The sequence below is a fragment of the Grus americana genome, chromosome 10 (assembly GCF_028858705.1).
Source record: "Grus americana isolate bGruAme1 chromosome 10, bGruAme1.mat, whole genome shotgun sequence".
Taxonomy (NCBI): domain Eukaryota; kingdom Metazoa; phylum Chordata; class Aves; order Gruiformes; family Gruidae; genus Grus; species Grus americana.
In genome coordinates, this window is record NC_072861.1 from 7475260 (window position 1) to 7501213 (window position 25954).

The 25954-nt window shown below is 38.4% G+C and overlaps 1 protein-coding gene across 7 annotated transcripts in view; it reads right to left on the reverse strand.

The window, feature by feature from the left end:
- ENTREP2 (endosomal transmembrane epsin interactor 2) overlaps positions 1 to 18456 on the reverse strand; it is a 143747-nt gene extending 125291 nt beyond the window's left edge. For 6 of the 7 annotated variants that reach the window (XM_054836270.1, XM_054836273.1, XM_054836272.1 and 3 more), the window contains exon 1: positions 17787 to 18456. In XM_054836270.1, the coding sequence (XP_054692245.1) occupies positions 17787 to 18029 (243 nt within the window). In that variant the 5' untranslated portion in view covers positions 18030 to 18456. The remainder of the gene's footprint in view (positions 1 to 17786) is intronic. The other variant, XM_054836276.1, reaches the window with a different exon arrangement.
- Between the last annotated feature and the right edge of the window lie 7498 nt (positions 18457 to 25954).

Genomic DNA, 25954 nt, shown 5'->3' on the forward strand with positions numbered 1-25954 from the left:
CTCTAACCTTTTCTATAAAAATATCTTTTTGGCTTTTTCAAAAACTGATAGTTATGACCAGATGTTTAACGCTATAACAATTCCAGGGTAGGAATGCAAATCAGAACATAGAAAAAATATTGAGATTAATTTGAGTCCTTCAACTAAGCATAGCCCATAGAAACGCACAAAACACGGTGGAATGGCACAAACAACATCCAAATCGCTAGCTACCACCTAAGAGTTTAAACCACTCAAAAAATTATGTGAGATTAGTACAGGGAGTACGTACAGCTTACTAAAACACCATATTTGTAAGAACAGTGTCTACACTGAGAAGTAGTCTATGCCAACAGGAACACAGCTGTAGAGTGAACAGATGCTGCTGAGAAGCTGACATCCACATCACCCACATTTCAGGGTAGTACTGTTTGTTTGGTGAGATTTAGTTTGGTTTTTTGTGGTGGGGTGTGTGGTTTTTTATTGCTGTTGTTGGGGTCTTTTTGCTGGTTTTGTGGGGGGTTTTTTGTTGTTTCTTATGGGGGGGTTTTTGTTTGTTTTGTTGGGTATTTTTTTAAAAAAAAAACCAAACAGAGCTAGCTCTAGTCCAAGCCCATGGATTAAATGCCCATTCGCAGCTAGACAGCATTAGAGACACTGCTGGAACGTACTTTCCAGTTTAGTGTTATCTTAAACAAATCCAGTTTGCATGCTCAGAGAGCTCCACAAGGTGAACCAAAGCATGGTGTGGAAACAATTGCATAATTCATTTTGAAAGTGTACATCCAAACCAATGCATTACTGTGGTGGCACATAGAGACAACCATTCAAGCATGGCCTATAGTTGGGAGACATGCTGGTAGAATGGCCTAAGAACCTTGATAAATTAAAAGTATTTATTTCAAGCAGGAAATTAAAAGATGTTTGCAAATGAGGAAGATCTAACACTATTGAAAAATAGCACACACAAGAAAAAGAAGAAAGTAATACTTCACTATGTAAAGGGCGCTGACTGGCAGAATAATGGGGAAAATACAGAAAAGGACTTGAGGATTAATTTAACCAGGAATCAAAATATAAATAAAAAAGTGATAGAGAAACATTGAAAGACAGACAGTATCTGGGAACAAATTAGCAGGAGTATTATATGTATGCAGTGAACGGTATACATTCTGCTGTGATAGGCACTGGTGCAGATTCGCAGCAAGAATACTCTGCCCAGCTTGGGCATCATATTTCATTAAATATGCCCAGCTACGGTAGAGAATACAGGCCAGAAACAAAGTTTCTGAGAGAGGTAGAAAATTATTTACAAGTGAAGTTAGAAAGACATGGTTTTGTTTATCCAGGTTAAAGAATGGTGAGAGTTTTCTTGTAGGTTAAATAAACCACAACAAATAAACAGAAAAATCATTTGCCCTCATGTCCACTGATTATGAATAAAAAAATAAAAATCAGAGGCTTAACTTACAGCAAAGATTTACACTACATATTAGGATATATACAGTTAACGTATGAGATTCATACTGGTACAGAAATAGCTAAGTGCTGAAAGAGGTTACTTAACAGGTTACAAGTTTTCCTTTATTACATGCATTTAGGAATATTTAAACAAACACTCAACTTGAGATGCTGTCATTTATAGATGGATCTCACAGTGAAAATAGAGCAGATGAGCTGTTGAGACCCACTCCAGTACACACTTCTATAATTCTAAACTTTGTCACAAACATACATTCTTGATATTTTATTTTAGTATGGGTGTATACACACACACAGTATGTTTGGCTATATTTGTAATATTAATTTCTTATAAAAATTATATATTTCAAAATTGTGTATGTATTTATCAGACATTACTATTTATTAAGGAAACATCATCATTCTCAGAGAATGCAGTTTACCACTCCTTTAGTACATTTAAGCGGCTTTGCTTGTGCACTTATAGTGAATAGGAAGCAAGGAAGGTTTCTTTGTACTCTCCAAGTATGACCAGTATTCACTTTGGGATTTATAGTTATTACCACGCCCTTCCTGAATCTTATATCAAAGCCTACATTTAAAGACTTCAGAGCTTTCAAAATTCTTTATCAAACAATTTGATGGTGAAATCCAACCTAGGTCTACAAGTTAAAACATAATTATCAATTAATCTCTAAATATAGAAAGACTATTAAAGGACCAGCTGGCATTTAAAAATGATGAAAGCCAACACTGTTCTTTGGCATCAGCACTAGCTGGTGTTGCTAAGCTACTGCTGCTGCCCAGACAGTTAGACACCATCAGGTATTTAATTCATGCAGGCCAGTGGTCTGAAGGGCAGGGGGGGGAAAAGGAGGAAAAAAAAAAGCACTCAAAATGCATTTTTATACCAGTAAAACTCAAATCTTACCATCTGAGTCTATGAAGTGTAATATAGCTTGTGTCCACGATCAAACAATACACAGAGAAAAACAATTAGCTTTTAGTGCTTATTTTAGAGTTCATGTTATTTTTACTTGCTGTGTCAATTTACTTCGGTTTGGTTTTGCTATAATTTATCTATAATGTAGATAAGGTTTTTTTAACATTACCTACCTCCATTTTTTTCCACTTTTTATGCAGGAATTCTGATTTTTGTCAAATGATAAAAATGAGGAGATTCTGCTTCTGTGAGCCAATAGAGGCTAGGAAATGGAAAAAAAAAAAAACCTATCAGCAAGCATGATCTATCAGCAACTATAACAACTTTTTGGGCAGTCAGACTAGAGCCTATGAAAATAATGTTATTTAGTATGTGATCATTCTTCAAAAAATATCTTTGGAGTTTTTGTAGGTTTCTACAAGATCATATGAGCAGCCTTTTCTTAATTTTTTCATCACTGATCACATTTGTGATTTGAAGCTTTCAAATCAAACCCTGCATTTACTCTTTATAAAGTAACCTAGCTAGCCCAGGTACCACCATTATACTATTTAACAAGGGAAGTACATTTAAAACTTGGAGAAGACTGCCAAATATGTTGCTAATCACAAACATCATCTCAATAGTGTTTTTTTCCTCTGGCTTTATTTCATTTTTATTTAGGACATTATTTTTATGCCCTTAGCACAGCTCTGTCTTATGGAAGTCAGCCTTTTATCTCTGTTGGTGCAGGAGAGAATTCTATTGGTAGAAGACAATTTTGACCTCTAAAGAATCACATCTTTCTTTTCATCATACATTGTAAGCACAAACTTTACAACTCTGATGCTTCTTGCATTCCTCATAAAATTAAACTAGGATCATTATTAAGATCAATTACAAGTTTAATGCTTTCTGTTTTTTTCCCCCCATAGTGAATGCACAACCTCTTGAAAAACTATGAAAAAAACATGAAAAAATATTTAACTATTTTTTACTATCAGTCAAGAATTTCTTATCATGTAGGATTCTGCAGAGACTTTTTTCTGATCAACGATTTCAATAAAGGAGCTAAATGATGAAAAAACACAATGGGAGATGATTACAGGTCTACAGAACATGACGGAAGGACTTAATTTATTGATAGAAGGGACACTTGGTAGCTGCCTTCAAACATACAGAAGATTACTGTGAGGTAATAGTTTCCAATGTCCACTGGGAAGAGAAGAAATAATGGGCTTTAATTGTACAAAGGGATGCTTGAACAAGTAAAAAAAATTATTTTCAAGACAGGCATTGTTAGCAACTGGAGCAGTTTGTTTAAAAAAAGACAAGTATCTGTCAGAACTGGTGATACTTCAACGTACTTGATCCTAATTTGAAAATGAGTAACATACTAAATTGAAAGTCACCAACCACAGGTGAAGATGCCAAAGAATGGCATATGCACAGGACAAGAGCTGGGAGCCTAGGCAACCTAACAAAAGCATCAATGCACAGCTCCTGGCTTCTCAACACAGGAATTGGGGACCATTACTTTCATAGACAGAAAAGCTACTGCCAAAAATGTGATAATCTTACCTCATCAAGAATAAGCATTTTCTGGCTCTCACTAAGTTTTTTCCTAACTAACCTCCAATTAGTAGGAAAAAAAATTAAATACCATGAACATTTCACTCTTGAAAGATCAGCTGTCAGCTTACCCTGTTTCTAGTTTGTTCCAACATCATGTTCTAGACATCCCCACTATATCTAAAAAAATCCCTAAAACCAAACCAACCATAAACCAAACAAAAAACTCCAACAAAAAACCCAACCCACTCAAAACTGCCCCAAAACCCCAACCAAATAAACCCCCAAAAACCTAAACAACAACAAAAAACCCCAACAGTAAAGAACTGTGCAGAAATTATTTTTAAATTTGAGTTACTTCTATATGTTTGTAATTCTACAGGATTATAAACCGTGAAGCTATACATCTACTAATGCCACTACTATAATCCTACATTTCAATTATAGCATTCCTTGCATTATCTGTTAATACATTCCCTAAGGCCTTGTTACAGTTCACCGGGTCAGTGAAACAACCAAATTCACCATCTCTGCAACGTTACAGTTATTTTTAAAAGATATGGGCAGGTTAGGCTACAAGAAGTTTTAATTTCTCAAGCAAAAAAGGGTGAGAACTTATCACTATTATGATATTACAGTTCTCTCAGCACGTTTGTAGAACCTTGTTATCCAATGGTATGGCATATTTATAGCTTACTAAAATAACAGATCATCACTTGTCAGATGTTGGAATACAGAAGGAACAGATAGCACATTTCTTAAGAAAGTACTTTTGGGACTGAGGAGGTGTGAATCTTGTCTGAGAACACACTATTTGCTTATCCTCATCTTCCTACTCCTCAGGCATTTCAAATGGCAGTTGGGGGAGCAAACATTTCCCCCAGTTAAGTCATAAAAGCACTCTTTAACAGACACCAAATACACTGATTCTTATACTAAAAATATATTTTATTGCTTTACAATGAAGTTATCAAAAAGTTAATACCTGCTTCTGAGAAATCCAGTAAACCACACTTCATCCAACTATAACTCTACATTCTAAAATAGCATCAGGTATCTTTTTTCATGCTAGAGACCCCACCTTTTCTAATATGCAAGCCTACCTTTTCTTTTTCAGCCTATTCCTTGGCAATTTAATTGGGAAATAATTGAAACCTGTTTTGCAAATCTATGTCTGTAAAATTATAAAATCACTTTTCATCTTCTTCAGGCTGATCTCCTCAAAAAATATTTTTTACTTCATCCAAAGTATCATTATATGTATTTATACCATCAAACCTCTCATTTCCACAAGAGCCTACTGATTAATATAATCATTGTGCATTATTGTTAATCTGCAGGCTCCTTGTGGGCATCTAACAAATATAATTACAGTGACTGTTGAATTTTCTGCTTTCAGAAAACAGAACACTTCACAAAGTACCATATTATTCCTAAATATAAGCTTTTTTATATCCTATTCACCTTTAGCATTTTCTATGGTCTATGCTGTCAGTCAGAACTTCACATGCATCTGCTTTTTGCACTGCCTATAAGGTAGGATTTAATATAACTCTAAAACACAGAACCTCCCTCTGGTTGCTCTTAAACAGTAACAAGGGAAACAGATGCATGGTCAAACGTCTACTTTCCAGCAGTAAGACTCTAAGACTCACTTTTTTAGCAGCTGGTGACTTGTGAGATGTTGCTTGTATTTTTGCTGGTTTTCATCAGATGACTCCTTGCTTAAAGATTTTACTTATTGGCCAAACAATTAAAACAGGTACAGTTTCAGTGTTGTATTCTATACTGTTTTACCCAGAATCTTTTTGCAAAAATATACTCCTAGCATTGTTCCTGTCTACCTTCTTAAACTCTACAGAAGAATTACGTCAATAATAGCCTAAATTATCTGTCTGAAATACTTGATCCTGAAGCATTTATACTGCAGGCAAAGGAGGTAAAAATTTCTCGGGTTTACTTCTTCGATGTTATATGGTTAACATACTGAATCAAGATACCAGAAGTATTTCCAGACCTTTCTGAATTAGGGAAACAGTGCTTAAAATATTGCTCTAATTTCTAAATGAGCTAGTTTTCAAGAATTTGGGCTACAGCCTGTTTTGCTGCATTTTACTAGAGCATTCAATTTGGCATCAGATTCTTTTTCCTGATTAAGTCAATTGCAGTAGGTACGAGAAAATACATTGTTTGGGGATTCTCATACAGTTCCTAAATAGATGCAACTATAAACAAAAAACCTCCCTTAATTAATACTTACCTTCCAGGAGCTCCAGAGTTAAGCACATGTAGACTTATTTTTATATGGGAAAAACTCATTTGTTACAGACCTATCTTGTTTCATTGATGTTATATAAATCATAATAGACAAAGGGAAGAAATTTTCCAAAGACCAAAAAATAATCATACCCCCCCCCAAAAAAAATAGTTTGTTCCAGAAACATTAAAGATTGAAAAACAACTGTGACTATCAAATTGACTTCTCTTTTGCCCATTACTTATGTTCTCTAATTTTCAAAATAGGTTAATTAACCAGATAATGTGAGATAATTAGTTATATAGTTTTGGAACCAAAACAGCTGATCCAGACAAAACCTCAAGTTAACTCCAAACAATTCACACTGCAAGGCAAGCTTTTAAACTTTCAGGACATAAGAAGGAACTGTCAAGTGGAAGGACATCTACAGTTTGTCTAGTGCTGAATTATAGTTCCAAAATCATAAAGTGTACTGTTTCAGAGGAAGGTTCAATGTCAGAAATAGAAAATACTTTTGCTTCCTTCTACCTTCCTTCCAATTACTTCAGATTCACAAATTAATGAAGGATATGATTGAACACTTCAGACAATCCTCATCTAGAACTGACAGGTATTGTCACTGGGGATGACTTTTCCTAATAGCTGGTTTGATATTCAGGCTTTCAGACATTCGATTCACAGCAAGTTAGGGTAAGGAAGATAAGCATATGGTCTATGTTAAGCAAGATGAGCACATGGTCTCTGGTGGACAGCAAAATGCCATTCTAATGTTGATTATACTTATTATATTATTATTAACTCTTTATTGTTTATAGTGTCATTATTGCTTTTACAGTAAAGGTTCCTTTCCACTCAAAAAGCAAATATTACGTACCAACAGAAATTAGTCAGTCAAATCACAGTGCAAGTTTTTTAAAAGCTCAAAGGAAAAGCTGCGTTGACTATTTATACTACTTAGCTAGCTAAGAAAATATTTACTGAATAAACATGAATTTCAGAAGCAGATATAAATGCTTTAATATTGTTGCTTGTTATTGCATACAGTAATAATATTTCACAGGATCGCAAAGTGTGATCTGATGGTAAGGCTTTATTTCAAATCTATGACCTGATTTCATAAGGAAAGAAGGAAGAAATTTTTAAGGGGAGGAAAATAAATAATTCTTAAATGATTTCCTAAATTCTTTAGGTCCAAAATAATCCCTGTTACACAAGTATAAATAGCACAAGAGGTATGTCTTTCAAGAACTCTTTAAAAAGGCTAATGTCTCCTCTTCTGCCAGAATAAGCATGAAGAATTGGGAATATGAAGGACTTAAGCCTATATGTTAAACCATAGGAACATTATTAATGTCCTTCTGAAAGGACAATCATTGCTGGTACAATTCCTACCTTCATGCATAAAAGGCAACATGGAAAAGTCATTAACATTTTGCCCAATTTGTACAATGTTATCAGGTAGAGGAAGTGCACCTGCCATCCCATCTGTCCTCTCTTCCAGTCTTGTCTTCACTATTCTTTCTCTGTACCATGCAGCAGGTTTTGTGGTAGAAGTGTCAGAGACATCATGTGATCCAGCTGTAAGAGATTCCTACATGTACAGACACGGTGATAATGTGGACTCAATGGCATGAGCTTGTTATTTTAAATGTATTTTTATTTTATTTTAATTGTGTTTTGTGGCTTGCTATGTTCTGGTTTTAATATGCTATTTTAAGCATGAAAGTTATATATACCACTCAGATGTATTTAAATAAACCTCCATTCCCTAAGTAAACTTTTTTCAAGTACCCTTTATAACCAAATATTTGCAACTAAAACTGAGAAATACTCTTCTTTGATGCCCCCTTTTGCTCTTCATATGTAATGGAAGATGTATTTCATGTGAAAATCTATTCCGTTTAAAACTACTGCAAATCAAAAACCTGAAACCTAACACATCTTGAATTAACACTGCTCTTTCAGAAAGTAACTGTAAAGGCAGCAAGAAGTACAAAGGCATCCATTTGGTTGAAGAGATAAGCTGATCAATACACTTTCCTGATTATTACCATTTGCAATAGATATAATAAACTTTCAGAAGCAAAACATGTACTTCTCAGCTGCCAACATGTCTGTATAAGCAAGAGGAGGCTCAACTACTCCTCAGCTAGAGATTCCATACTTTCATTAGGACTTTTCTAAATATATTTCTTACTTTAAGATCATGAACATCAAAACTGAAATTTCTTACATGAATGCATAAGTGATCTTCCCTCCTCCCCTCCAGGGAAGATTTCTATTTAAGCGGAAAAATGTAAAGAGTCAAGACAGTATCTTGGTAGTCCAAATCACCTGGGACGTGTGAAACGGATTGAGCTGCCTTCAACACAAACAGAAATGGAAAACATCCTATTTTAGTACCATTGATCAACAAATGTTTTCACTACTCTAACAAAGGAATTTTTCTGCTAGAGCCACAATCACTAGAATGCATAACAGATAATTACTTGCATTTGTTATTGATACATGACATTGTCCATTGGCTCTTATACTATGAGTGCTGAAATTATATTTTTTGTTTTCATTTTTTTTAAACTAAAGAATAGTCTTACTTTCTGTAGCAGGCCAAAAATCTACCAGGAATCTTAGAAACAGCTGCATTCACAATTTCCACCTAGATTAAAAAAGTTTCTTCTCTGAAAAGTGAATGTAAAAGCAACATTATAAAGCTACACATTTATTATCTCTCAGTGCCGCTGGATTAAGTGTGTTCAGCTTAAACACATCTGTTTTTATCTTGCCTGGCACTGAAAGCTTATCTAAAATCTTCAGATTAAGCTATACTCTCTTCTGCTAGAAATAGCAGCAAAAACAATCTCATAAGTAAATTATATCCTCACATGAAAATAATTCTGCTGAGATGGACTCTTTGTAGGTGACAGGAATAACAGAACTGTAGAGTTATCAATGAGGAAGTTATTTGCTTGTTTTGCAGAACATAAATTACTCATGATGATGGCATCTAGAAAGGAAGAAAGTTCATATTCAAAACTGAAAGCAAGCTTGCAAAGTTAGCAACTCTTACTTCATAAATTAGACACGAAAGTTTAAATTTGTAATGGTGTTTCAATTACCTATGTTTACATCAAACTGCTGTAAAGATCAGAAATTAAAAAGTTACATTTAATTTGCCTCTTCCAAGCAAAAAATACATATACTTCAAAGTGCTTACATTTTCTCATTTTTATCTGGATATCATAACAATAACAAGCAAGTCTATACTTGTTAGAATATTGTAAAATTACTCCTTTTTTTTGAATCACAATGTGAAAACAATGTCTCATTGTAAGTGATGCAGCGGTAATTCAGAGAAGTATTTCTCATTTACTGCAACTTAGCTCAAAAGTACTCAGAATACTCAAGATACTCAGAAGGAACACATAGAGAACACTGGCATCTGGTCCTCAGAACTGGTTATTTCACTCTGTAGACCTGCATCAAATTACTAATGTAGATGTAACCAGTGTGGAGTAAAATTCTGCATAGTAGAAAGGATTATAGTAATCTGTAGGGAGATCACATCATCTGCACAATACAGGAGTTTTCAGATTGGTCTTACAGGTTCTACCTGAATTAGCAAGGAGTAAAGGGAACAGGAGCAAACCTGTTTGCAGAAGAACTGATTCTTAAGAGAGCATCTACACTATACACATATTGGATGGGTGACTACTGCAGAAAAGCTCTAATCTGGTCCCAAGACTTAATACCTACTAGCAGTCAGACTGCGTTTTCTATGTACTTAAAGCACATCTTTTGGTTTCATTTTATGCCCCATGAATCAAGTTTGTGTGTTCTGAGAATGCTCCACGATGTGAATGAAGTGAGTGGGGGCACGTACATGATCAGAACTAAAACACAACACTGATATGGATGCATCCACAGTCTACAAAAATGACAAATTATATTGGGGAGGACTGAAGTTTCAAACAGCATGAGCAAGTACTTTTAAGGGAATTACGAACACAATGTTTCTACAAATAAAGATTGTAGCCTCTGGTTATGGGATAGAGACTGTGATTCTGGGACTTTGCCAAAGAAGGAAGGCTTAGCTTTGGGGCATTTTGATCTTAAAATATTGCCTGCACATAATTTATGATGCTCTAAACATATAAGTACTGCTCAATTACAAATTCCCTAGCTTTGTCACATTTGCATAGCATTCCTTTAAAGCATTGTGGGTACTCCCATAGAGAAGTAGTAATGACCACACCATATTCTGCTGCTAGAAGAGTATCTTTCTTTAAATACACCACTGAAATAGCTGAAAACTCCTGTAAATTACATATTTTCATGCAGTTCACACCTTACAGAGTCCCATTATCTGTTCTGCCCTTTGATTCCAGAAGATGTAGGAGTGAGCAGAAAAATGAATTGTGAAAGAACAGCCAATTAAGCATGATAATTCACAACTCCTTCCTTCAATAAGTTGCAACATACAACTAAAACAGAGATGTAGTAAGTTCAGCAGCTGCTAATGACTGGATAATTGACCTTGGAAATCCCCACTTCAACTAAGCTACTTATCTATTCCCAAGTTTCTCAGTAGACTGTAACTGTTCCACACAGCTAGTTCCAGGATAGTATTTACTGTTGTTACAGCAAATGCTCACACATTTCCAGCATAAAACAATGTCTAGAAAGGACAACCAGAATTCAGGAAAAATATTTCATTCCTAAAGAGACTGAGACATACACCCATCTTTCTACTACACATTAAAAAAACCCAAAAAAACCCCAAAACAATTATCTTATGCTGACAACAATAAGAGACCTACTCAAAATGTAATATTGTTATTCTGCAGTCTGGCTGTCTACAGAAAAATAAAGACTTCAGAACACAGGTAACTTATAATAATACAGCATTAAAAAAAAAAAGAGGCTATTTCTTCCCTACAGATTGGACACCACTCCCCTCCCCCTCATATCATAATGAGGCATCTTTGCTTTCTTCATCTATTCCTTCCTGCAACACAGGAAGTTTTAAAATTAATTTGCATGATCAAATGCTTCTCAGCCCCTTAAGGCTTAGGCAACAGAATATACTCAGAAGCAATAAAAGCTGGTTTGACACATGAAAAAAGTAACACTGGCTTCCATGAGTCTGTTGTTTTCCAGTGCACTGAAGACAAGAAATCTCAAGGTTATACTGGGCCCAAACTCCTTAGGAAGTTACAAATTGCCATTTTAACACATACAGTTCAAGAATAAAAAAGGAACATTGTCTTCTTCCGAATCATTCCTCTTTCCAGCTAATTTGCCATCATTCCATCTGGATATGGAAAAAACATTTTCGTCTATGAATCCACTGTTCCAAAGCCCTGCCTTACCATGAAAGTACAGAGAATATACCCCAGGCTTCTTACTCTTTGTGATTATATGATGCGTATGATCTCTTCTTGTACACCAACACTGCAGGTTTTAACTAGCATCCCATAACCGGTTATAACAGCCTCGATCCTTTTTTTTTTTTTCTTGTTTGTCACATAATATTGTCATGATGTACAAATCAGGAATGCTAAGAAAATTAATAATCATCAGTTGCAATCTTTGTGAATTTTATGAAGGCGAGAGGCAAGCCCATGCAGATGACATTGATAATTTTTTACTGTGTACCAGCAACATACATGCCTAGCAGGCTTTCCTAAGACACAAAGCTCCAGATAGTTGATTTCCTTCCCCAGCTTGCTCACATTTCAAAGCCCTGCCAAACTCACAAAGGAAAGGAAAAGCATGCCTAAGGTGTTAGTAAATCCAACCCTTGTAGTAGAGTCAGAAAAAACAGGGATGGTGGGCTAACTAAAGGACACAGCAGTAGACAGTAATAGACAGTGTCTCCAAGAATCAGAGTTAGTACAATTCTTTTACAAGTATATATAACTGGAGGTTCCACTACAGGTAACTAAAACTGTTACTGCACATTGCAATTCTTAAGTGAGGAGTTAACAGTGATCAGTCAAACACTGTAGTACTGCTTTTTCAGATGTATCATCCAATCTAGCTGCTCTTATTTTGTGACTATCACACTGGCTAAAACCCACCATGAGTTGTTAGCCAGATCCAGTAGTCACTCATTTATTGGAGACTGTGAATAGGCAAAAGACAGGTTAACAAATCACTTGTAGGATTTCTGAGGTGATCCATTTCCTAGTCGCCTAAATTTCATCAATCTGAAGCAAAGAACATTGAGAAAACTGGTGTGTGGGATGCATCGTCTTTCAGGAATGACATAAGATCTTTAGCAGCCACATGGGGAAATCAGTACCATTTCCTCCCTGGACTCAACTCTATTTGATAATCTGCATCAGAGGTCTGATAAGTGTCCTGAAGAGGAAAACTTTTTCAGTGCAGAAATTTACCCACTCAATTCTCAAAATGGCATTACCAACTACTTCCAAAAGAAGTCCGAAAGAATTTGAATATTTACAGATACAGAACATTGTCTGAACCAATAGCACACTTCAAAGAACAACAATTTGTCCACAATAAACTAATCATCATGGTCATGGAGCCCACAGATTGAAATCTACCATTAGAACTATAATTTACAGAGAAGAGATCTGGTCAGATAATCTTACCCAGACAGCTAATGACCTCTCTGTGGTTACAACAGATGTTCAGGAATGTTTCTGATGATTTATGCAAATTCTAGAAAAAAATGAGTTTCAGCCAAGGAAGTTGTAGGTTAAGCACTCAATTTGTGTGTGATAACCAGGGGTACTCAAAACAAGCAACCCCTACTATATACACTCATAGAGAAGCATGTGGCTCACTCAAAGAGTTGTGATGGACATTTTGATCAAAACTAATTGATTCCATGCTAGAGTTTCATTCATACCTACAGCAAGTGGACAAGAAAGCTACCATTTAAGACCTAGATATGAGATGACCAGCTCCGAGACAAATAATTTATATGTGTTAGCAGATTTTACAAGTTCAGTACAATCTATATCACTCAATATTAGCAGTAAGTTTACTTTCAAACAGCTTAGCTCTACTTTCACAATACGAGACCCTTTGTTGGAGGTAGGCTTTTCATGCAAACTAAAGCTCATTCCTCCCAGCTACAAATACCATCACTCTAGTACCTCCTTTATTTTACCTGACTATCCACAAGCAATAATGGAAACCCCAAAAGGGAAAGAAAAAGCAGAATGGAAGAATGAAAATATCTGTTGCTGAAATGGAGTCAAAGAGACACTCACAACTGCTAACAAATCATCTTTCTTATAATCTCCCCTTCACTCCCACAATGATTCTGCACAGGAACATGCTACAACAGCCTGCTGCACATGAGGAACAGTCAGGGTCACAGACTAGTAGAAACTTTTGAAAGTCAACTCCTCTATGCATCATCTGAGGTATTTAAACCTATTTTGTACAACATCATTGAAGAATACAGAAAAGGCTCTAACTCAGCTTTCTTAGTTAATAATGTAGACAAGTATATAATGTATTTCATGTTTTCCATGAGAGAGAAGTTGGGTCTGCGTTCACCTTGACAATCTCCCTATATATGTTTCCCTTTTCAAAGAACACAAAAAAGCTCGTATGTCACAAACCACGAAGACATACACTATATGAAAGATGCTTTTAAACCAGAGTATTTCATCTGTTTTGAACACAGGACATGGATACAAAGATGCAGAATTGAGAAGAAACTTAATAAGAAGGAGAGGCAGCACAAGATCTTCCAGCAACACACTTTACACAAAAATACTACAACCATTGTCAAATAACTATATATAAGAGATAGCTTGTACGTTGCTATATGTTCTTCTAAGATTTCTAGTACCATGGTATGAGTTTAGAAACCTGGGCAATCTCATGATTTAATTTACATTTTCATTAATGCTTTCCTGTACTAGAGATAACTCTAGTCTCTGAGGCTGGTAATTTTCTCTGAATGCTGGGATCAAGGCAGGGCAAGGGGGGATAAACATCTAATTGCCAACTTCTAAATAATTTGAATAAATGACTGCAAAAGAGCAAGATTTTCTCTCGTAGTAACGCTAACATAGAGCTATCAGGCCTGTGGTTCACTAGCGTCCTGACACTGACAGAGTAACCATAAACATTAAGCACAGTTAGCCAAAGCATTACAATCAATCTGGGCCTGCACAAAGCCTGTAAGTTACAATTGCCGTATGCTTTGGATTCTAAATGGCAATGTGAAGAAATATTTTCTCATATTCAAGCAACTATGGACCTACAGCAAAGAGACAAAGAACCTTGTCACTGCTTATACTTTTGGGAAAAGTTTCAGTGATCTACCAGAACAGCTATTCTTCCATGATCAAAATGAGGCGAATATTCAGTTCTTCATGTTCTTAAAAGGATCAAAGACACTTATATTCATCTACCTTATGTGAAAAAGCATATACTTTTACCCAACTGAGAGAACGTGAAGATGAAATCACCATTCTCCTGAATGAAAGACTGCAATGGGAACAAACTGCCCAGCATTTCACCACACAGTTTCCAAGATCTTACCAATGACTTCTGCCTATGCAGAGAATCAACCAGCGCCTGCCAATCTAAACCCAAAATTCCCTTGTGCTCAGTGTGAGGTTGACTCATTAATTACCCTCAAATGTCTTAATACAAAAATATATGAAAATATTTTTTCTCTTCTTAATATGATACTATAAAAGATAAAGCAAAATGGTTTAACTTACAGGATAAAGCTTAAATAAGCTCTGAATTCTTCAAAGTTTTATGGAAATTATGGTGCCTTGTTATTCAAATAAGCTCTCCCTAGTACTGTCACTTGATTTGATTCCAAAAAAAGGGCAAGAAATCAGAACCTCTTCTTGCATTTGATTAGAGAATTTTCTGTGAGAAGTGACATATACAGCCCATTTTAAATTTTTTTAAATCAGCCAGAATGTTACAAATGTTGGGAAATTATTTTCAAAAACATTTAAAATTCTTAGCAAATTTTTGCAGCCTTTATTTACGGTGACAGAGTGGTTGGTGTTAAAAAAATGCTCAATGCCAAGACTCCTCTGTTCTAGGATGTGCATTTTTAACAAGTAAAAACTACAGTACATTACTTCCCCCATAAAAAGGTTTAGAATTGCTGCTTGACCATCAAGCAACTCAGTTGTTTACTTCCAATGGAGGGGGAGGGAATTGTTTGAAGGGAGTGAACATTTATGCTTGATTTTGGCACCAAGAGAGAAAGGACACTTACAGTGGTTTTCTCTCATGTCACTTAACTCACTTTTAGTTATTTCTCTGATTGTATTTTCCAGATGCAAGCTAAAAACATTCACTCTTCCACAGAAATATTTTTCAGCTGTGAGCGATGATATACCTAGTTTTTGTTAACCTCACTAAATACCTCAAAAGGCTTTTAGAAAAGGCTGTGTAAGCAGCTAAGCCTCAGAAAGTTCTTTAGGACTCACCATACTTGAAAACTGTTCTATGTCTACCTTATTTCTTGAGATACGGAGATTAGGAGGAAAGTATGGTTCTTCTCATGTTGTGATAGATCATTTATGAGGTAGAATTATTTTTTTTAAAAAAGCTCTTAATTTAGGAAACAACATATACTTGCCTCATTCTGATAACATAGAGCAACAAGGCTTTATAGTCAATAGTCTTGCAATACTTTCCCCGTGCCTTCTACCAATTCACATCACAAGCTGGAATCACATCTATCTTCTCTATGATGAGCAAATAACATCCATTAAATCTAACTGGAAAACATACTTTTCTATGAGTTACACTGCACAGAGAGAGGAGCAGAAGGCATTCACAATCAGGAAAACAGCATACCGATGAAGTCCAAAAGTTTCTTTTCACAAAGATTACAGGAGCAGGGGAAAAAAGGTACTATTGAAAAAGTTGTGCTTACTGGAACACACAATCAGCTGTGTACATTCCTGCTTGGTCTGTCAAGATAAGAAACCGAATCTGCTTAAGCTGTATTGTTTTAGTAGCACATTAATATGTAAGCAGCCAGATTCTTAATTTAAAATTCACACCTCATCACAATAAATAGGTGCACATTAGCTTGCAGAGGTTCAAACTCAAAAGTGCGATTATTACAATATCAAGGCTACTAGTACAAACTTATGTTTCTTTTCAAGATTACAAAAAAATCGTGGCAAAATCAAGAAAAATAGTTCAATAATTAATCCAAAACCACTCTTTTGCTCTGAAGGACTCAAAAAAATTACTGAGTAATGTACTGCATAACAGCATATTAAACAGTTATTTTTTTTAAAATTACACCATTTCCACCACATGCTCAGAACTGAATAACCCAAATCATTTATCTAACAGTTCTGGTTTCTAACAAGCACTTTTAAAGCTGAAAACTCTCTGGTCCGTTAAAAGAGCTGAAAAGACATACTTAAAACCAGTAACACATTAAATTAAATGGAGCGAGTCTTCACCAATAACACAGTCTGTTACTAGTGCCCTCAGAAATGTCTAATTCTTCATAACTGTCAAGTCCCGTTTCACTGCTTATGAGACACATTTTCATAAACCACTATTATACTAATGCATCTACATGTGCGTTGTATCCATACGCACAAACACTGATAATCAGCACTGAGTGAAGCCACCTGAGTAAAAAATATCAACTTTTTTAAAATTAATTTTTTTTAACTTATGCTAGCAGGACACAATGGAAAGTTGACAAGAAAAAAATCACACAGGAGTCAGGACCTAGACTTGTGGATTTGTGTTCAGAACAAATGAGCTTTTCCCTCAGACACCCAGTCCCGTGGGACCAACAGCCTCTCCCAAGGGGCTTGTCTCGGCCTCTGTCATGGCAGGACTTATGGGTGCCTCAAAGCCACAAGCCTTTCCAGCCCTCCTGGTGCAGCTGTACTCTCCTCAGCAGAGAGGTCTTCCATGCTGCGTGAGGACACACCTGCTCCTGCCCTGCTCACCTCATTTTATTACTTTCAGCGCATCATAGCTCATGGCTGAATTTGCATCCGAGCACAAGCCTGTGAGAAACGGCCGTACCTCAAGGTGAGCTCTCAGACAGCATCTAAGTCAGAGCCGATACAAAATGAGCCATGGACAGGAACAGCAGCCAGTGAAACAGATAGCAACCGCTGAGGCAACATCAAAGGTTAATTTGTTATCCCAACTTTCATCCGACGCTGTTGATAAAACGCCAAATCTCCCTGGCTAACCCCTTCCAAAGGGGGCAACAAAGTACCGTCACACCGCTGCCGAGCTCAGAGACCGGCTGGGGCGGAGGAAGCACCATAACCGTAGTGACCACGGCGCACCCGAACGAGGGTTTCTTACCTGAGCGCGCCGTTGCCGGGAGGCGCGGGGAAGGAGCCTCCCCCACCGGCCCCGCTCCTCAGGACCGCCCGGGGGGAGGGGGTGGTACGAGGGCCGAGGCCCCAAAGCGCCGCCGCCGCCCGCGTCCCACCTGCAGGCGCGGACTCGCAGCCCTGAGGCGCTGCTGGCGGCCCCGTGGCGCGCGCCCCGCGGCGACCGTTGGGCCCGGCTAACGGCTGCGGGGTCGCGCGGCTGCGCCTCTCCCGCCCCCTTCTTCCCGCGCGCCCCCCGACTCACCGAGAAGCCGGCCCAGAAGGGGCAGGAGTGGCGGACGCGGGCCGAGGTGGTGAGCGCCAGGGCGGCGAAGCTGACGGCCACGATGAGGCAGCCGAGCACCATCTGCGTGACCCCCAGGGCCAGCATGGCCCGCGAGCGGGCGCGGTGCTCGCGCAAGCGGGACAGGCTGCGGGACAGCGCGGTGGGGCTGAGGGAGCGCGCCCCGCCGGGGGGCCGCGCCGCCCCGCCGCCGCCCACAGGCATCCTCCGCCGGGCCCCTCACGGCGCGGCCGGGCGGCGCCGCCTCCTCCTGCCCCCCGCGCCCGGCGAAGAGGGCGCGCTCCGCGGGGCAGCCGGGCGCGGGCGCTGCAGGGCGGCAGGCAGCCGCGGCGCATGGAGGAAGAGCTCCTTCTGCTGCCCGGGGCGACCCGCGCGCCTCCGGCCAGAGGGCAGCGGCCGGCGGGCAGGGCAGGGCACGGCAGGGCAGGGCGGGAGAGGGGCAGCCGCCACCGCCTCTCCCCGCTGCGGGCACGGGGGGTGGGGTGCGGGGCTACGGCGCGCAGCGCGCGGGGGCGGCTCTCGCCTGCTCGCCCTCAGCCGCCGGCGGGGGCGGCCCCGGCTCCGGCCCCCGGCCCGGCGCCGCTGGCTGGGCGCACGCACGGGGAGAACCGGAGCCTCGGCTCTGCGGTCCGCCGCGGCTCCTGTCTCTCCCGCGGAGGGAGGGGGGGAGAGGCAGGGAGGGGAAGGGGGAAGGGTTGTTTACGGCCAATGGCGGGCGGAGGCAGCGGCAGGAGGATCAGCGGCGGCTGCCGGCGGCCCTGCGGGGAGAGCGGCGTGTGCGAGGCGAGCGCTCGGCGGCGGGGCTCGGCCCGGCCCCGCCCGGGGCGCCCTCAGCACCCGGACAGCGCCGAGCCGCGGCCTGCGGCGGCAGCCTCCATCTGCCTCTGCCCGCCTGCCCTCTGTGCGCCGAGCCCCTGAGGGAAGAATCTCCCCCCCCCCGGGGCTTTGTGCAGCAGGGACACCTGGCAGCCGGTGCCCCCGCCCCTTGCGCTCTGGGGTAGCGGCCAGCGGTGCAAGACGAGCGTAGTTCTTAGTGCCAGGTAAGAGGCATGATGCTCAGGGTCATTTTAACTTTTTTTTTTTTTTTTAAACCCAGCGAACTACAAACCAGCCTCCTTACCACCCGAAACATAAAAAGCCACCAGAACGAGCCTCTATTTCTGAAGACTTCCCTGCCCTGCTACCGCTCATGACAACAGTGTCCAGCACAGTAAGGCTACCCGCAACACCTGAAGCGCATTTAAAAACCAGTTTTCTGCAGAAGGGAAATCACAGTGATAACTTATTGCCTGCAAAGACCTAGGCCTACTTACGAAAAACACACCAACAGAACCAAAACCAAGAACATCATCTCATCCTATAGCAGTATAGTTTAGGTATTAAAACTACTCCATGTTCATGTGTTTGTAGCACCATAATTGGCTATAGCAGTACAATTTTTTTATACAGAAATTGGTGTGTGGTACCTGTAATACTGCAATATTCATACCCAAAGAAAATACCAAACACCACATAAAAACCAGGCTTAAATCTTTGTTAATGAAGTCCTCTCTTCTTTCAAGAACTCTGCATAAAATAGTTGGTTTCCTTGGAAGGTGGTAGTGGGAAAGTGCATCTTGACAAGAAAGCATCAAAAGATTAAGTCCCCTCTTTTTTCATACAACATTAAGATATTTTACTGTAACAGGAAAAAATAAAAAACCTTAACTTAAAAACTGCCTTTAACTTAAATCACCATCTGTGCCACAAAACAAGTTAGGATAGCAGACAATAGTGCTGTCACCCCAACATGGCTAAAATACTGCTTCAGCACAGGTGTAAGTAACAGTTTAATCAAATCCAAAAAGCACCTGACAAAACTCTACACTGAAGAGACAGCTGTTTTGCTACAAGTTTTTATTCTAATGCAGACTAGTACTAAATCAATACTACTAGTAATCAAAAGAAGAGTTAGCTTGCAATGTCTTACTTTCTCAGACTGGGCACAAACAGAATGGGAGTCAGTTAGAAACAAACCACCACCACACACTCCCCCTTGGCCCAATACTCAGCCTCAGTGATATTCCTGAATTGATTGCTGACACAGGAGTGCTACATCCCACCTGAAAGTGGATAGCTAGATGCAGGTGGGTGAGGATGTATGGTAATAGTTCACGCTGAATTTTTGTTCATATCAGTTCACACTAAAACTAACTTCCACTTGTTTTTAATCAAGTAGAGCTGTTTGCTAGCCAACATTGAAAACATTACTTCAAAATACTCCTTTCAAAGTCAAGGAAGAGTCTGTGCTATAACATTCTGCCAAACAGAGTGAAAGGGGCCAGCAAAAAACCAAAACAAAACCCATAACCAAACTGAACCTGTGCAATCTTCATGATTAACCAGCTCATTCCCTGACCAGCCAGAAATGCTTAAGGTTATTCAACAGCAGGACAATTAGAAACCTTATAAAGAATAAATGCATTTAAACCTCTATCCGGGTGCTCTCATTCAGGAGTAAGATGGCCCTAGGGCTTGAAGAAATTAGGACACATTACACTGGAGTGTGAATTTACATCTCACTAACTCCCTGTGCCGATACTATTGTATGCATTAAGTACAAAGCAATTTGCTTTCATTTCCAAGGACTTTTTAACTGACACAAAAAATAAAAAAATTCCACATTTGCAGGCAGTCCAGAGGAGGATCTGGCATTGCAAATCCACACACTCATCTGCTGTCCGTGAACCTCACACGTGAGTAAGCTCTCGGGTAAGCCATGTGTGCACTGCTTCCGCTATGGCAAACTAAGGCTACCAGAAAACAACTAATTTTGGCTCCCAGTAGCAATCCACAGAGCTTAGATCACATCTTGTTCACTCCAATTTTCCTGAGCATTCAGGTGTAGGTAGATATTACTGAAGATCTGAATTAGCTCTGAATACACTTCTTCATTTTCTCTGAGGGCTCTCAGTTGCTGGATTTGTTTGAGAATGATTTGAGAGCAATTTGGGTAGTAGTATTGTCCCTTTTGCTGAAGAGATTTTTTGAAAATACTTTCATTGGTATTTTTCAATGCAATACCACTAAGTGTAACTTAAAGCGGGGTGCAGTACTGAAATTTCTTCCAGAACTGTAGTAACAAAAGCTTTGTAGTAGCCATATTTGAACACTATAATATACTAATTTTTAATTTAACAAATAGCTTGGTCAAGGTTTCCTGAAGGCAGACAGAAGGGCACTACATATCAGACTTTATTATTAGCCTATTACAAAACATCAAAACTCAGAAACCAGCATGATAATGATCCCACTTCTATGGTAATTGTCTCATTATTGTCAGTCTTTACTGGCTCCCAACCAGTTCAGAAAGCAGCTTCATGCTTCATTCTAGGAACTATATTGGTGGATTGAAGTTTGTATTTATTCTACCTCGCTTTCAACTTTAGTGAATTTCATGCATCTTTATCTCTGCAATTGTTATTTCAAATTAAGTAAATGACATTTTCAAGTATGACAGAAATGGAAAATGAGCAAAAAGAAGTAAATTCATAGTTACAGTAAGCCTCACTTATCAATTAACGTAGTAGGGAAACTGGTAAGGAGGTGCCCTACAGGGTATAGATACTGAAAACATGTCCATGGGCCCTGGCACTGTCACTTATACATAGTGCGTCTCAAATTTGATTTCATTATTTTAAGCAGCTCTTTCCTCTATGTGTATATAGCACTAAGGACTTAAGTACTACTGATACAGGTTGTATATCATCCTAAATGATATGTATGATCCTAAAGATGTAGTGGGAATTGGTCAAACAAGGTGGTATCACTGCTGAAAAATATGTACTTTGTATATATCTACACACAAAATATATACACTTTATATATATACATATATATACACACAAGACAAGAAGAACCCAGAAAACCTGAAATACCTCCTTCTACATCCAACCTTCATAATGCAGCTTGGTATCTTGACTTTACAATAAAGTATTTTGATTATTGTAATATTTAGCAAGTAATTTCTCAGCCATTCAGATGTCGGGTCCTTAAAACACCAGCCATAGTAATTCTACTTCCTTTGTCTACTCCATCCGTTCCTCAGAGGGAATCAAGTATCAAGACCACAACAGCCAGGATGAATTCTAATGAAGTATACCATTATTCCTTGGCACATATCTTAAAAATTAATTATCCTTTTCCATGGCTACACTTCGACCTGTTCTGAAAAATAACTTGTAAGGCACTCCAACTTACTTTATCTCAGATTACCAGGAACCATACCCAATTTTTACAGAAGCAATGAAATTGGTTTATGGATACAAGCACCTAAATAAAAAGTCTGTATCATCAGCAGAACCAAGGAGCAACATATTCTCACATATCAACTTTTTGGCATATAACAACATTTGATTTCAAATGAAACAGAAACTGGTATTTCAGTAAATTAAAAAAGAAGCTTGCATTTGCTTGCACTCAGCAATCAATCTTCCTTAAGTTTATCTTCCAGAAAGTTCTACTGGTCAGTGAGAGAAAGGAGGGCAAGACAGCAAATAATAAAGACTGCTTTATCTATATGCAACATTCAATTGTCATCAGCATCTTGCAGGAAGCATCCTGCTTTTCCAGCTTCATAATTTGAAAATAAGAAAAAAAAATATCCTTGCAGCAGATACTAAGATGTGTCAAAGACAAGAAGACAATACATGCCAGTGCCCACTAATAGAAGAAAGGATCACAGGGTTAAGCCTGTGGGCTTGTTTAACACTTAACAGTGGCACTGCTGTCTTTGGTGTTATTTTGCTTCCTGATGACTCAATGTTTTTCTTAAATTAGGACAACTGTCTCTGATAGACCTGTAACTAAACCTCTAACAAAAAAAAAATTTCACCACCACCACCACTTCTATAATAATAAAAGTATCCATTGTGTTTTTACAGACAAGCTTTCACTTTGCAAATCATATGTACATCACTACTAGTCCCATCTTTTACAGCATTTTTCTGTGGAAGTGAAAGACTGAAGAGTTCACAAAGCACACTGATTCTGTGTACAAAAATGTTATGAATAAAACCATAAAAAGAATACCGTGAAGATCAGCAGAGTTGACTAAGCCCTACTTGTGTGCTTGAAACATAAGTGCCTATTTATGAAAGTTTTTTTTAAAGGATATATTAAAATCAAGAGCATCTACCTCATGATCATCAAGAGCCCTGTAATCAACCGAATCCTAGACAAAGTCTGTTTCCAAGAGGTAACACGATAAAGAGGACTGTCACGTCTCCACTTGTAGGCTGCAGAACGCTGCCCTCAGTGGGGTGATTGTCCACAGAGGATCGATTCTCTCGCTATCTAAGGAGTGAGAGTTACATGTGGATTCCTGAACTTTTCAGCTATTTTCTGCACCATCTTGTACCTATGTATTGGTCTGTTACCCTAATCAGAGAGCAGACCTGTAGGAGATAATAAAGAGAAGTAATTGCCATTACTTTGCACCCATTGTTCTGTTTTATCATAGTTTTACACAGAGGATAATCACAGATTAGTTGGTTTTACAAAAATAGCATCCTTTAACAACGTAATTTAAGCATATATAAAACCACAGGATTTACTTCCATATGTAAGCCAAAGGAGTTTTAAACAGGAAAGCTCTGCAGATAAAAATGAAAGAAACCTCAATTTCCATGCTTTAATCTGAAAATAGTCTGGGTCTCTTCTTCAGAAATACCTGCCTTGGAATTACTTCCTCTATGTGATTGGCTGCCCTGATGAATGTCCTGGAGTGCTACAGACACAACTGAAACCAAGATAATTGCCCTGCATTTTATGACAGCTTGAAAGTTGAAATTGGGTACGTGTCTTGGATCTGAAAAGCAGATTGCCCTGTGGTTTTACAAAAGGCAGGCTAGAACTCAGGGGGGGTTTTTTGTTGTTTTTTTTTAAATGGGACAGATTTCTTTCCCAGATCACCCTGGCCTGGCAGAAAATGTAATCGCTTTGCAAAAATAAAAACAATTACATAAAATTAAGAAATACTTGGTATTCTCTGCTGCTTGAGCAGAGAATACCAAGTATTAGCAGAAGTTAGCAAAACTATTCTAAATCAGGAGTTTAGTCTAAGAAATTAAAACATGGAAAAATATATATCCAGTATCATACAAGAAGTTTTGGACAGAAGTCTGTTTGGTGCATTAAACCATACCGCTTTTCTTCTATAAAACTTTAAAATGTGCAACACTTCTGTATATACATGACCGGCAGCAGTCATCAGATTCCTTACTGATACCATTGCCAAGAGTAAAAACATGGTAACGTAGAATTAGCTACTTCATACCGTCTCTTAAAATTATTGGACTTTACAGGGCCAGAGTCTATTGGATTATTTTCTATTGTATAAATTAAGCAGCTAAAAGTCTCAAAACTTAACATGATCACTTTCAATAGTGCACAATTTCAACGTTTCATTAAAAATTACATCTGGATTTCAGTGGCTCAGCTGAAGAATCCTTTTAAGCATTTGCAAGTAGGTTTTTATTTCTTTTATTGAAGAAAAAAACCCAACAGTTACATTTTTATATAATAGAAGTCAAAGAGTTAGTTTACTGAGAAAAAAAATCTCAAAACTTCTTATTGTGACTCAAAAAATAAAACTTTTCAAGAAATTGATTTGTTTGATTTACAGGTAAGTGATTTAAAGTGTTTAAAATAAGTTAAAAAAAATCAATAGTCCCTCCCTCAAGTATCTTGCAGAGATTGTGGATTTTCTGGTAAACAACATGGAATCAGAAATTAATCTGCTTGTAGGGATCTAGCTATTATTCTTAGACACGTACACATTACTGAAAAAATAAACAGAAAAAAACAACAGGATTTGCAATCACTACCAACTAAAAATCATCAAAATATCAAGAAAAACTTTCCAAGTCTTGTCTTTATTGATTTTTACTTTTACACAGGCTTTTCTACTGATAAGAGTCCTAGTTTTATTGGTACCATCACAACTATTTGGTAATGGGACCTAGCAAAAAAATAAAACATCAATAACTCTGATGCTTAATTTCCAAGTTAATCAAAAATTATGGTACAAAAATTTAAAGACAAGAAAAACTCTCTTATTTACCTGGATAGATACACTTTCTAGACATTAGCTTATGAAAAGCACACAGTCTCTCTAGTTGCCATCCCTAGATGAGTAGAGTTTTAAACACAGGGCAAAAGGATCTTTCTTGGAGAACCAGAAATTAGTGTTTAGCAGCTGGGACATTCCAGTTTTCTTCAGAGGCACAGAGCAAGTAATCTAAAGAAGTTAAAGGCCAACTGAGCTGCTCATACTAATTTAGTTAACACCCACACTAGATGAACACAGCTTTTTCTAGTTAAGATAGCTGAAATAATCAGGAAGACTCTTCAACACAGAAACTCAGGTGAGTTGAAGTTAAGGATTATTAAAATAACTTTGGTCCTTAGATGAATAACAACTCACACAGGACATCTATTTCATATGAAGTTACTACTGAGATTTATTAAATCAGTCTCCAACATATTGGATCATTTTCTAAAGATTTTTCTTTTTGCGATGCAGCTGAAAACCAGAAGGCAAAATTGGCTGTCTGTATCTGAAACACATTCAAATTAACTGGAAGTCATAGTTTAGTATTTTATGTAATGAATGACTACGCATGATTAGACACATACACTACAGCAGTTTTGCCAGGTGTAAAAAGGTTAAACTGTATACTAACATACAAAAAAAATTGTATGAAGAAGAAACCACTCAGAAAAGCATAGTGTTGTCACATTTGTGGAAAACTTGCATGTGTAAGTTAGAACAGCCCTCAGGCAACCTTCAGCTTCTACAGCTGGCAATTACAGAGCACATCACTCACTGACCTTGGCAATACTTGAAGAGTTAGGCTGTAGAGAGAGACTTTCTTAAATAATACCTCAAATCTATTTGCCTCAAGAAGGCTTCCTTCATAACACAGGGCTTCAACTTTGATTTCCACGGCAGGCAAACTTGCTTCACAGCATTATCCACCTACCCACATCTAATACAGCTGCACTGGACTTGCAGTTTTGAAACAGGTCTGTCTTAAATTCATCCTTCTCCTTTGGAAACTAAATGACCTGGAGTAGAAGGAACCTTC